Source organism: Haliotis asinina, chromosome 4 (assembly GCF_037392515.1).
Source record: "Haliotis asinina isolate JCU_RB_2024 chromosome 4, JCU_Hal_asi_v2, whole genome shotgun sequence".
NCBI lineage: Eukaryota > Metazoa > Mollusca > Gastropoda > Lepetellida > Haliotidae > Haliotis > Haliotis asinina.
The window spans coordinates 78630163-78645301 of NC_090283.1; the positions used below are offsets into that span (position 1 = coordinate 78630163).

Below are 15139 nucleotides of genomic sequence, written 5' to 3' on the forward strand. Positions count from 1 at the left end.
CATTAAGCTAACTGTGACATCAAGCTAACTGTGACATCAAGCTAACTGATGATGTCACAATGTCGTGGAAGGACAGTAGTCAGGGGCCACAGCCTAGTGGTTGAAGTGTTCATAGGTCAATCTGAAGACCCGGGTTTGATTCCCCACATGGGTACAATGTGTGATGTCATTCCTGGTGTCGTCCAATGTGATATTGCTGGAATGTTACTAAAAGGAGTGTAAAAACTAAACTCACTCACAGTAGTAATATGTCCTTATCGACGTAACATGGTCTCATTCCAGCAATAGAACTTGGTACTGTATGATGTCACTTCAACAATCACTCATTCCTTCAACACCAAATTGTGGGTCAGTACTAACCATAAATATAGGGAGTATTTTTCAACCTTGCACCACGAAGGAGAACATTTTCAGGTCCTAATGGTTTGACATGACCCCCTCCAGGGCCCTTGAATATGTTGATTCTGCCGATAAACCTGTACAAGTCTGGGATGGGCTGCTGACACTCGATGCTGGCTTCCAGGTCATGAAGATCCTGCTCCTGTTGGTACTTCCGAGTGTCCTGCACACACGTGTGAGTCTGAAAGAACAGAAAAACAATAAATAAGCCAATTTTTAACCCAAAATGAGATTAAGTGTAAATTTCAAAATGAAAAAAAACTGATATATATGAGACAGATTTTTAAATTTGAAACGGACAGAAAGTACTACAAATTTTGAAAATGACCCCTACATATATTGCATAATTTGCAAACTGCATTTTTCCTACATGATTTTTGTCACATATACTATACTCAAACTATGATTACCATGAAGAATTACTATGGCTGGGTTTTTGTGAAAAACATTCAACAAAGACGTCAATTTCAGTTCCATGAAAAGGTACGATGATGACTGTTTTGTGTTTATTTAAGTCAAAGTATGTAGTAAACAGTATCCTGAAATTGTTGTCATGACATCTAACACCTGCATTATTTAATAACCAAGGAAACTAATAAACACTATTCTTAGTTTGTCATGGTTATTGTGACAGCTATGTTTGTGTGTAGCACTTATACCTAACAGGGTCTTTGGTAGCTAGAACTCTTATCTTTCAACAAATGTGTAATGAAAATGACGTCTTTACTTTATGCTTAAATTCAATATGCGAAGCACCACTATTATGATAAATCTTTACATCTCTAATGAGGAGGACCTGTTTTATACACAAGGATCAGGTTGCTTTTACAATAACGGGTAATAAACACACACTTAAGCATGTTCACAATACATTCACTAAACCTTGACATTCAAACTGGCAAATGACATACACCTTGGGTTTCTCCAACACATCAATATTGTAGGAAGACCTAGTCTGAAAGAATTCATAGTAAAGTGAATTCCAGCAAGAGACTTTACATCGATATAATCTCTGTAGAAAATGCTGTTTCAACTATTGTACCTAAGTTGCATTAGTGATGATTGAATAGTCAACCTTTCATCTCTCCAAAAAATTTGTTTTCACAATCCCAGCTGAAACTACACAGATTCATAGTGAGAAAAGATAAACACTGACTTTTAAGTTGGTCTCTCCATCCAGGTTTGCAGTTGTGATGTAGCAGGTGCCCTGTGGGTCGCTGGAGGACAGCATCACCAGGTCACATGGGAAGTCTTCATTGGCTACCACTTTCACAATATCCCCAACCTGCAACAACATGGAAACACAATGTCATTCCGTTTAATGTCATGGAAACACCATTTCTTTTCTAGAAAGTCATGGAGACCCAATTTCATTCTTTTGAAAATTATGGAAACAATATTGTGCCCTAGTGCATTTTAGAAACACAAAATGTCCCATCTGTGGAAACTTGGAAACACAATCTCACTCCCTAAAACATAGCGGCCACATAATGTGCCCAACATGTAAAACATGGAAACACAATCTCGCTCCTTAGAACACAGCGGCAACATAATGTGCCCAACATGTAAAACATGGAAACACAATCTCACTCCTTAGAACATAGCGGCCACATAATGTGCCCAACATGTAAAACATGGAAACACAATCTCGCTCTTTAGAACACAGCGGCCACATAATGTGCCCAACCTGTAAAACATGGAAACACAATCTCGCTCCTTAGAACATAGCGGCCACATAATGTGACCAACCTGTAAAAACACGGAAACACAATCTCACTTCCTAGAACACAGCGGCCACACAATGTCCCATCTGTGGAAACTTGGAAACACAATCTCACTCCCTAAAACATAGCGGCCACATAATGTGCCCAACATGTAAAACATGGAAACACAATCTCGCTCCTTAGAACACAGCGGCAACATAATGTGCCCAACATGTAAAACATGGAAACACAATCTCACTCCTTAGAACATAGCGGCCACATAATGTGCCCAACCTGTAAAACATGGAAACACAATCTCGCTCTTTAGAACACAGCGGCCACATAATGTGCCCAACCTGTAAAACATGGAAACACAATCTCGCTCCTTAGAACATAGCGGCCACATAATGTGACCAACCTGTAAAAACACGGAAACACAATCTCACTTCCTAGAACACAGCGGCCACACAATGTGCCCACCTGTAAAACATGGAAACACAATCTCGCTCCTTAGAACATAGCAGCCACATAATGTGCCCAACATGTAAAACATGGAAACACAACCTAGCTCCTTAGAACATAGCGGCCACATAATGTGCCCAACATGTAAAACATGGAAACACAATCTCACTCCTTAGAACACAGCGGCCACATAATGTGCCCAACCTGTAAAACATGGAAACACAATCTCGCTCCCTAGAACATAGCGTCAACATAATGTGCCCAACCTGTAAAACATGGAAACACAATCTCACTCCTTAGAACATAGTGTCAACATAATGTGCCCAACCTGTAAAACATGGAAACACAATCTCACTCCCTAGAACATAGCGTCCACATAATGTGCCCAACCTGTAAAACATGGAAACACAATCTCACTCCTTAGAACATAGCATCAACATAATGTGCCCAACCTGTAAAAATAAGGAAACAAAATCTCACTTCTTAGAACATAGCGGCCACATAATGTGACCAACCTGTAAAACATGGAAACACAATCTCACTCCTTAGAACGCAGCGGCAACACAATGTCACCAACCTGTAAAAATAAGGAAACACAATCTCACTTCCTAGAACATAGCGGCCACATAATGTGACCAACCTGTAAAACATGGAAACACAATCTCGCTCCTTAGAACATAGCAGCCACATAATGTGCCCAACCTGTAAAACATGGAAACACAATCTCACTCCCTAGAACATAGCGGCAACATAATGTGCCCAACCTGTAAAAATAAGGAAACAAAATCTCACTTCTTAGAACATAGCGGCCACATAATGTGACCAACCTGTAAAACATGGAAACACAATCTCACTCCCTAGAACATAGCGGCAACATAATGTGACCAACCTGTAAAAATAAGGAAACAAAATCTCACTTCTTAGAACATAGCGGCCACATAATGTACCCAACCTGTAAAACATGGAAACACAATCTCACTCCTTAGAACATAGCGGCAACATAATGTGACCAACCTGTAAAAATAAGGAAACACAATCTCACTTCCTAGAACATAGCGGACACATAATGTGCCCAACCTGTAAAACATGGAAACACAATCTCACTCCTTAGAACATAGTGGCCACATAATGTGCCCAACCTGTAAAACATGGAAACACAATCTCACTCCTTAGAACATAGCGACAACATAATGTGCCCAGCCTGTAAAAACATGGAAACACAATCTCGCTCCTTAGAACATAGCGTCAACATAATGTGACCAACCTGTAAAACATGGAAACACAATCTCACTCCTTAGAACATAGCGGCAACATAATGTGCCCAACCTGTAAAACATGGAAACACAATCTCACTCCTTAGAACATAGCGGCAACATAATGTGACCAACCTGTAAAAATAAGGAAACACAATCTCACTTCCTAGAACATAGCGGCCACATAATGTGACCAACCTGTAAAACATGGAAACACAATCTCACTCCTTAGAACATAGTGGCCACATAATGTGCCCAACCTGTAAAACATGGAAACACAATCTCACTCCTTAGAACATAGCGGCAACATAATGTGCCCAACCTGTAAAACATGGAAACACAATCTCACTCCTTAGAACATAGCGGCAACATAATGTGACCAACCTGTAAAACATGGAAACACAATCTCACTCCACAGAACATAGCGGCCACATAATGTGCCCAACATGTAAAACATGGAAACACAATCTCACTCCTTAGAACATAGCGGCCACATAATGTTCCCAACCTGTAAAACATGGAAACACAATCTCACTCCTTAGAACATAGCGGCCACATAATGTGCCCAACCTGTAAAAACATGGAAACACAATCTCACTTCCTAGAACACAGCGGCCACACAATGTACCCAACCTGTAAAACATGGAAACACAATCTCACTCCTTAGAACATAGCGGCCACATAATGTTCCCAACCTGTAAAACATGGAAACACAATCTCACTCCTTAGAACATAGCGGCAACATAATGTGACCAACCTGTAAAACATGGAAACACAATCTCACTCCACAGAACATAGCGGCCACATAATGTGCCCAACATGTAAAACATGGAAACACAATCTCACTCCTTAGAACATAGCGGCCACATAATGTTCCCAACCTGTAAAACATGGAAACACAATCTCACTCCTTAGAACATAGCGGCCACATAATGTGCCCAACCTGTAAAAACATGGAAACACAATCTCACTTCCTAGAACACAGCGGCCACACAATGTGCCCAACATGTAAAACATGGAAACACAATCTCACTCCTTAGAACATAGCGGCCACATAATGTTCCCAACCTGTAAAACATGGAAACACAATCTCACTCCTTAGAACATAGCGGCCACATAATGTGCCCAACCTGTAAAAACATGGAAACACAATCTCACTTCCTAGAACACAGCGGCCACACAATGTACCCAACCTGTAAAACATGGAAACACAATCTCACTCCTTAGAACATAGTGGCAACATAATGTGCCCAACCTGTAACTTCACAGAAACATAATCACATGTACACTTATCCCATCATTCCACTTTTATTTATATGAGAGTGTATGCTGTTTTGTAGCACTGAGAGCAAAGTTCCAGTAGCAGCCTTCATGCTATCTGTTTTCAGTAAACCAGTGGTTGAAAGTTCGAACAACAATCCAAACAGTGAGGGTAACAAACATCCTCAAATCGACCACACTGCAACAACCACACTTTCAACAAAGTGAATGATCGCTAAGATTTCCTTAAGCCTATGTTGAAAATTGGAAGCATGATTGTCTTACTGCCTCTTGGCCAGGTGATTTGATCAATGTCAAGTGGTGATTTATAAATACATGTGAAGACTTGTAGGAAAACTATTTCTTCAATTCTCATTTTAAAAGTCCATAGAAATTGAAGTTATCTCTCAATTGGCCAACTACAAGGAAACAGTCTTTTATGAATTCATAATTTCTTAATAATTTCTGTTGCAGAATGCAATAGACATATCAATATAACGTGTTGGTAAATGATTAGATTTGATGCTTAAATGTAAGGGAGTCAAACTGTAATTTTAAACCTGTTAACCAATGGCTTCAAGTACAGTTTTTTTGTGTCAATCATTGGTTGAACATATAAAATGGTCAAGCCAATCTTGTTGGTAACACAAGCCAAAGACATTTTGATCAATCCTTCCAAAGCATTTTTATCAGATTCCAATTATATGTACAAGTCATGCCATTAGTCTTGGAATCATACAGCAGGCATGCAATCTTCATTATCAGTAAATAATCCTCGTTAAAATTTTCAGCAATCAAATTTCACTACTTAGAAAAATCATCGACAAGTAAGATTTTTCTATGTCTTCAGGGGAAATCCTGGAAATGGTTCCATAGGAGATTAGTATCTCCACTCATCCACAATGATTCGGCATCAGATATTTAAATTTAGACAAATGGCAGATATATTTCATTTCCAACAGAGGAACTGGATTTGATTTTCGATGTTTCTGAATGCAGTTCTGACCAAATTCCTGTTACTAGTTAACACAAGATATGTCATTGCGGATGCTATTTTCTAACATTGATTTTCGATGTTTCTGAATGCAGTTCTGACCAAATTCCTGTTACTAGTTAACAAAAGATATGTCATTGCGGATGCTATTTTCTAACACTTAATTATTCAAAGGCAAGATTGAATAACGTGCATTGTCAGCTGAAATATGATACAAATTACAATAATATGTATGCATATCTGTTCCTTACTGATTTTAGGAGGAAATTATTCACGAGTACATTTTTAGATTGGCAGACATATTTGCCATTATCTACTGTTCATATTGTTGTCATGCTATGACAGTATGGATTTATGATTACTGTAATTAAGTGATTCAGTGATATGGTAAAGGTCACATGCAATCAAAATATCAAACATAATTAGTTATGTTACGATGATATATAAAATGAATTGGTGATTGTGAAAAAACAAATAAACAGAATTATAAGCATATTATCGCAAAGTGCAATATTTTGTACTTGGGTTTAACTATATGCAGACATATAGGTGTCAATAAACCAGACATTGAGTTTTTTCTGTGACAAAGTCTGCCTATGACAGACAGGCAGGCAGCACAGCTGTTGAAACCACTTTTTCCCCAAGCACTGGTGGAAAACTTGTGAATCGTCTGAACTCCCATTTCGCGGGCTTTTTGTCATTGCATTTTCTACAACTTTATAGGTCAAATTGACATTTTTGATAATTTGCTTCAGTAAGTGCATACCGAAAGCTATCTGAATCTGCAAAGTGTGTCTTACCTTGTATGTGACCTTATAAGAGATTAGACATTAAATATGCAATTGCTGTAAAACAGATACAATACCTGGAGTAGGAATACTTATATTTTCATTTGAAAATAATACTTTACAGAACATGCCCAATGCAGCTGTCTATATCTTAAGACAATATCTAAAACTTAAGTAGTAACGACAATTCATCACTGTTCAATGAATACTGTTCATTCATTTGTCAACTTGGAAACTACTACATCACGCATTTAGGTATTTCAACAGGGTGTTAGATAACAAGAAAATACTGTTCTAAATGTTAAGTAATATATCATGTCTTCAGCATATAGCATGATGAAAATGTTAAAAACACGCTCATAAATAAGGAAATGGAAATGTTAAAGCTCAGTGAACATAACAGACAACTGGAACAGTTCCATGGTTAATTATTCAACATAGTTTTCAGAGACGACTTAACAATATAATCTAAGTCTGAATAAAATTGTAGAGATGTGCATGTTGATGCACACCTAGCCAAGCCCAATGTCATGTAGTGTAGTTAAGGTGAGTGAGTGAGTGAGTGAGCAAGCACACTATATCAAAGGATTTCATCAACACTGTTGATTAATTCAAATGCCTGTATGCCACTGGGATTTTCTATATCAAAAATGCTGCCACACTGCTAAACAGTAACATGTTAACTTCATGCACTTAATTCCGCCAGTGAGAAGACAAGATGTTGGAGTATTGTGAGTGAGTGAGTTTAGATTACAGTCTAGTAATCAACATGTCAACCAAGAAAACCAAGCTGTAAAAAAGTCCTTGCATTATATTTTGTAATTTTCGGAACATGACACGTAATAAAGCTAATGTTGTCATTTTGACAACTTTTGTTTTGACTTCAAACATACAACTTATTTGCAACATGTATACGACCGTAGTTTCCAAATAGTACTTTTCAGAAAGGTTTTCAAAAATTTGTGCTGATATTTACTGATACATTTAAGGCTCATGAGAAATAGGATATCTGAGATGATCATCAATTATCATAGCTAACTACACAACTGGCAGAGAAGAGGAACTAAAGATTTTAATATGTGATGAAGCCAAAACAGGAATATACAGATGTAATGGAAGTTTGACATTTGATGGAATTATGTGAAACAGCAAACCTAGCTCAATCTGATTGAGAAATGTATGCTTTCAAACTAAAGAATGAGGCTGTATGAAGATACTGACAAAAATGTACAACCATTAACCTATTGCAAAGGCATCCTTGTATCTACCAGGATATTTCTCAAATCCTCCTTTCTGCTTCAATGACGGAACACGAGCAACTTCTACAACCAGATGCCTTATATTTGGACATAACTTGGACTCATTAGGTCTGTTGTGGAATGTTAATGTGGTTCAGCACACACTGGAGAAAATATTATAAACTAGTAAAACATGATAACACAAGTCCTGTTTGAATAATGAATGAATGGCAAGACGTTTGTCATAACACCGATAGAGAAGAAAGTTGGATCCTTTTGCATTAAACAATTCAGAAACAACCAGGGTTGGTATAGAAGCTGTGTAAGTCAAGTGAGTGAGTGAGTGAGCAGATCCAATACACAGTGACATGTGCCGGTCCACTTGGCTATCTATCGTGGCACATCTGATGTCTGATGTGGTCAGTGTGTGGATTGACTGGATGCAATGTCTGACCTGGTTAGTGTGTGAGTTGGTCATACTGACACATGAACTTTCTCCCTTTTCTAATGCAATTTGGGCAAAGAGCACTTGTAAAAAGATATAAGAAAATATATTACTTTCCACAAATGTACATAATGAGTCAAAAGAATTCAACTGCTGTTAGAAAAATGCTTTATAATATTTGGAAAATTATTTACTTCTAATATGTCTGCTTTGGGCTTTATCAAGTTTCCCATTTTCAAAATACTACAAAATAAACTCTAACATAACACAGGGCTTGTAACAATGTGAAGCTCAGGGGGAGGATTACTGAGAATTCTTGACCAGTTAACACAAACATATCTCTTTTGCTTGATACTGGCCAATCAGAGTCTTCTAGTTGATGACCACTGGCCAGTCAGAAAAATCTGAAGACTAATCAATCAAATCCCTACTGTTGATTGGTCAATCAGAAACTGCCAATTAATTGTTGCTTAGTAAATCTGAGACATCTCATAACTGACCAATTAAATACCAATTGTAGCCTGATAAATCTGAGACCTTTTATTATTGACCAATGAAATACCAAAACTGACAAACCAATAACAGAACAGCTACCCCTGACTGGCCAATCAGAAGCAACACATTACATACTTACTTTGATGTGCATAGATTTAATCTCCTCTGTCGCTGTCCCACGCAGAACCTTGGCAGCCGTGTTGTTGACCTCTCTGTCCGCCTTGTGACGCAGCCAGTCTTCATAGCCCTGGGGAGGAAGACATCATCAATGATTGCGAACACTCATTTGTAACATTAACAACCACTGCAAGTTATATTAAGAGAAACTACTGTTTGTTGTGCAACATAATCAGTGAGAACGACAAGGAAGGCACTGAGATGTGAACATACACAACACATGCGGCTGAAGGTGAAGTAGGGTGTGACTTTAACCTTACAAACAAGACATGTGGCTGAGGGTGACGTAGGGTGTGACTTTAACCTTACAAACAAGACATGTGGCTGAAGATGAAGAAGGGTGTGACTTTAACCTTACAAACAAGACATGTGGCTGAAGGTGAAGTAGGGTGTGACTTCAACCTTTGAAACAAGACGTGTGGTTGAAGATGAAGAAGGGTGTGACTTTAACCTTACAAACAAGATATGTGGCTGAGGGTGAAGTAGGGTGTGACTTTAACCTTACAAACAACACATGTGGCTGAGGGTGAAGTAGGGTGTGACTTTAACCTTTGAAACAAGACATGTGGCTGAAGATGAAGAAGGGTGTGACTTTAACCTTAGAAACAAGATATGTGGCTGAGGGTGAAGTAGGGTGTGACTTTAACCTTACAAACACAGAGACCTTGAGAGAGATGGAGTGGGGAAAAACAGTATAGACAGTTTTTTCATTCAATGTTATGTATAATAGATTTGTTAGTTCTTTACATGATTCATAATCTTCATCATTATCCCATGAAAACGTATTATAATGATCAATTAATTTGGAAATCATCATCAACTATTTCACGATTAAGCTGGTGTTTCAGCTGCTGACTGATGATTACAGATTTCACTTGACACTCAATGGGTTAATCAAAATGCATTCAGTCTGACTCCACAGGTAGAACTCGGTAATGTAAAACACATTGATTGATTGTCAATCATTCATAGGTCAATTGAGGAGATTGGAAGCAATGTGTGCACTATCGACCAAGTCTGTATGCTGTCTGCCCGTACACCTGACGACCAGTCAACACTGGCAGCATCACAATCGCCAGAAGGGATTACAGGACAACCAACCCTTACAAACATATTTGGTTTCATTTTTATTCCGTTCAGTCATGCATGAACTAGGTCTCTTCCAAACCATTCCAGACCTTTTCATCAAATGCGGACAAGGGCTATGATCATGATAGAATTACCCAACAAACATGGTGTCAAGTAGATATGCAAATGAGGTCACTTGGTAAGACCCACTTCCAACGTGTATATATACATCAATGTAATGTCTTCTTTCTCGGTCAACTATTGACTAACATTACCGATATCCTTTAAAGAGACGGTTTCCTTCTGACTTTCCCAATGTGTCACTGTGATTGTGTCAGTATATGACAAATTGGGTGGTTGACTTAAAGACACAGTTTCTTATGGTATTGTGCTTCATCAGTCTAAGTAAACTTAGTCTCAGTGTATTTCGTTACACTCCACCACTGAGTCTAACAAAACCTAGTAGAAGGTCGCGTCAGGTAACCTTTCAGCGACCAATGACAGTCCAATCAAACGTGAGATGGTTAAATAGATTTAACCAATCAGACAACGGCTACTATTTAGGGATCGGAGGGACTTTCAAAATATTCACGTCACTTACACAGAACTCTCCACAAACAAAAATCTGCACGTAACACAGTTATTTGACCTGCAGTATATACGCTTTGGGGTTTCTGTTGACATGGTTACCATTAGCTAATATTTCCGCAAGTTAACATCCTTGAATATTGCCAAAAACACTAATTTCAGCGACTGTTTACTCACCGTTGTCATGGTTGTACATACGCTGTGTGCATCACCCGGAAGCGAGCGTATGCTAAATAGCATTTTGAATCGTTCGAGTACAAACCTTTTCGAGATAAAAAGTTCAAAAGGTATGTGCGAATGTGCACTTTTGCGATTAGGTAAGCTGTGTTCTGATTGGTCAATCTCAAAGGTTACCTGACGCCATCTCCCATAAGGTTTTGTTAGACTCAGTAGTGGAGTGTAACGAAAAGTACTGAGGATAACTTTACTTAGACTGGTGATTCATTAATCTGAATTAATCATCAAACTCCTAAAGCATGTATACATATGTACTGGGTTCTAGATAACTTTTGGGGGTGTTGTGTGTACTTATAATCTCATATTGCAAGTGGTGGTGTACTGAGAATTCTAAACTCTACTCTAATGAGTACTGACATATTTTTGTGTGAGCAAACTAGTGATGTGGTTTGTTATTTATAACTTTTCAGCTGTTAAACTCCCACGCCTGTAACATCCCCCGTCTTTAGCTCTGTATACCATTAGGGGATAAGTGTACTGTGTTTGGGGATGTATACCAGTGGTTATGTAGCTGGAAATTTAATCATATCAGCGAAGTGTAAGATTGAAGAGACTGATTAAACCGTCGGTATACATCCACCATTTGTCACAGTACAGTCATCCCCATTCTAATTCAACTTGTTTTATTCGGTTTATGGTGAAAGCAATTCATTACTTAAATCAGGTCAAAGTTCCTCTAGGTCAGAGGTTAATCACATCACTTCTTGAACTTATGCAATCACCAGACAAATTAGTTCCCTCTAGCACGTTGTTATGTGCACTCTGACTACATCTGACAGTGATGAATAAATCATAGTGTTACAGTTAAAATGAATGGTTATCAACATGAAACTGCCCTGGTCAGAAATGAGCATGCAGCTCCAAATGATAATTCACCATCTGGTTCCTTAACGACCGAACATTAACAGTTCTGTTGTCAAATGACGTCACAGTGGGTGACGTCACACTCCATAATGACGTCATACATCTTGTTCCATGATCTTAAAATGTTGGGTCAACAGCCTGCTGTAGTAAGATGTTTGATCTTACAACTAAGTTTACGCAAATTCCATCCATTTTAGCAGGACAAGGGAGTTAATTGACCTAGGGCTTCTGCAAATGGCAATGTCTGGAAAAAAACAGCGTTATCCCAAAACTGTAGGGATACATTCAACGAGTTTTGGTGAAATTTGCCTCAGAATAATATGCTGATTACATGGTCTTAAGTGTATAGCGCTGACCAATCAGAAGTTGTGTTACATACTAAGTTAAATTAGAATAAAGATGAAATTACCATTGTGTGTTTCCATATTGTGAACATGATACACCAGGTGTAGAATATTACAATTCCGAGAATATGACATTCACAATGTGGAAGCATATAGCTGATGATCTCTGTCAGTTGCATCATGAATTAAATATGATTGATATTCTGACAGGCAATCAGGCTTCCCTTGACTAGCTATAGTCTTCGCCAATACAGTTAATGACTGAGCATGTTGTATTGACAACACTGCTACAGGTATGCAAGGGTTTATAGACTTTCCATCCCAGATGCGCAAGACAGTCATTAAAGATAATAGCACAGTGCGTGCCTCTAGGGACTGGGTAGATGGAGGTCTGTACCACTAGAGGCGGTCAGTCGATACAGCCTGTAGCGACCGAGAGACAAGAAAGTTATGTAGTCTGATTGTTTGTGTTATGTTGATATGTTCCACCTGGATCACTGTGGTTTGTAAACAATGGAGTCTGTGCCAGACAATCCAGTAACTGACATGTACCCAACTTGGGTGTGATGACATCAGATTTGTCATACTCCCTTTGTTTGACATCAAATATATCCACGCAAGTCAACACATTTGATATCAAACTACATACGGGTGCAAATTCATGTTTCTTCTTTGTGTGATTATGCAGTCATTAAGGTGTTCAGGTGTTCCACAATCAACTCATGAAGGTGTTCTGGTGTTCCACAATCCACTCATGAAGGTGTTCAGGGGTTCCACAATCCACTCATGAAGGTGTTCAGGGGTTCCATAATCCACTCATGAAGGTGTTCAGGGGTTCCACAATCCACTCATTAAGGTGTTCAGGTGCTCCACAATCCACTCATTAAGGTGTTCAGGTGCTCCACAATCCACTCATTACGGAATTCAGGTGTTCAACAATCCACTCATTAAGGCCTTCCAAAGAGCCACTTTCCACTTTTCACGTATACCACAATCCAGTCAAGGTGGGGATGAAGTGAAAACCACTTACCTGTTTAATGGCAGTGACCGAGATGACAAACACGAGGGGGAGTATGCTTGTGATGGGTGTCACTGGGGTGTCTATCAGCAACTAAAGGAAAAAAACCACATTCAAGATACATTACTGTAGCACGGGGTTATTTTCTAGGGTAATCTAGACAAATTTGTGAAAAAAAATCAGTTTCATCACTGTTGGTTTTCCTTTGATGGGTTGACAATCTGAAATTCTGGGTTATGATTCTGGGATTAATTTTAGTATTAGTTGTCTACTTGATACTGGAGCAGCATTCACTTGTTGAAGACCTGTGTTCCATTCCCCACATGGGTATGGTGCCCATCAGCGGCCTTAACTAGGCATTACGCACACATAATTACCGACATGTATGTTTTAGTTTGACCAATCAACAATGAAAGTGAAGGTGATGGGTGATGGCTTACCTGAATGATACCGACACACAGGAAGTAGAAAGTGAAGGTGACGGGTGATGGCTTACCTGAATGATACCGACACACAGGAAGTAGAAGTTGGCCACACGTCGGAACTGCTCGAACAGGTTCTTGGGTAGAAAGTTCCATAACGTGTACTGTAACACAAACAATGTTTCAAAATGGAGAAGTCTTCATGGTTTATGACATAAAAGTATGCTTCACTGTCTCTTATCAGATGAGGCTATCATGCAGGTGACCATAACAACATGGGAAAAACAAGCGGGCTTAAATACCTGCTCCTTCCTACCTAAATTAGGAAAAGCTGGAACAAGTTGTTCTTCTTCCTGGCACATTATGTCTTTGTTGTTGTTGTTGCACCCAACAATATTCCAGCTATAGGATGACAAGCATGGTTGCTGAGGACTCAGGTTCCAACACGGATTTTCACGAGTGTATGTACAATGCACGTGTGACCGTATGCATATGTACAATGCAAGTGTGACTCTGTGTATGTACATATTCCATAAATATTCTGTGTTATCTATAACACAGGGGGTCATTCATGGACCCTTAGAACCATGTTATGACGAGGGGTGACTGTACATGCATGAATGAGTATATGAACATGTCTGCACATGTGTGAGTATGAGTATGTACATGCATGTGTGACTGTCTGCATATCAAAGGCAGGGCAACAAGAAATACCATGTTTCAACCTCTTCAGGTGTGACACTATCAAGGGAATGGAACCACCAACCTTCCACCATCCATGCAATCACTCTAACAACTACACCAGTGACATCATGAGTAAACGACAATGATGTGATAAAAATATGCCTTTGTCAACCCCTGTACTGGGAACTTTGGCACTAACCTTGAACATTCTTCTTTCAACGCTCTAACATAACTGATAACTCACTACACAATAACTACAGTGTGACATTTTACACAGTAACATTTGAAAGTCAAGGTGTGTAACCTGTATGTTACGCAATATCATACAAAGTTCGAAAAGTGGAAAAGATGATGCATCATAACACATGTATTTTGTTTTGTAAATTAATGCTTTCTCAAAATTCATGTTTGTAATCTCTTTGCCACAATGCTCAGTAATGTTGTCTGTTAGTCACATGAATATGTTGTTGCATGCGACAGGGATTAAATGTTGGGTGGGTGGGTTTGAAAAGAAGTGGGGTGGGTCTGATGAGTGGGGTGGATCTGAAGAGGAGTTGGGTGGGTCTGATGATGAGTGGGGGGTGGGTCTGAAGAGGAGTAGGGTGGGTCTGAAGAGGAGTAGGGTGGGTCTGATGAGGACTGGGGTGGGTCTGATGAGTGGCGTGGATCTGATTAAGAGTGGGGTGGGCCTGATGAATGG

General features: G+C 39.1%; 1 protein-coding gene across 4 annotated transcripts in view; it reads right to left on the bottom strand.

The window, feature by feature from the left end:
* LOC137281942 (phospholipid-transporting ATPase IF-like) overlaps positions 1-15139 on the bottom strand; it is a 107543-nt gene that overhangs the window by 28657 nt on the left and 63747 nt on the right. For 3 of the 4 annotated variants that reach the window (XM_067813670.1, XM_067813671.1, XM_067813672.1), the window contains 5 exons: positions 13830-13919; positions 13346-13426; positions 9177-9284; positions 1556-1684; positions 361-580 (listed from right to left, as the gene is read on the bottom strand). In XM_067813670.1, the coding sequence (XP_067669771.1) occupies positions 361-580; positions 1556-1684; positions 9177-9284; positions 13346-13426; positions 13830-13919 (628 nt within the window). The remainder of the gene's footprint in view (positions 1-360; positions 581-1555; positions 1685-9176; positions 9285-13345; positions 13427-13829; positions 13920-15139) is intronic. The other variant, XM_067813673.1, reaches the window with a different exon arrangement.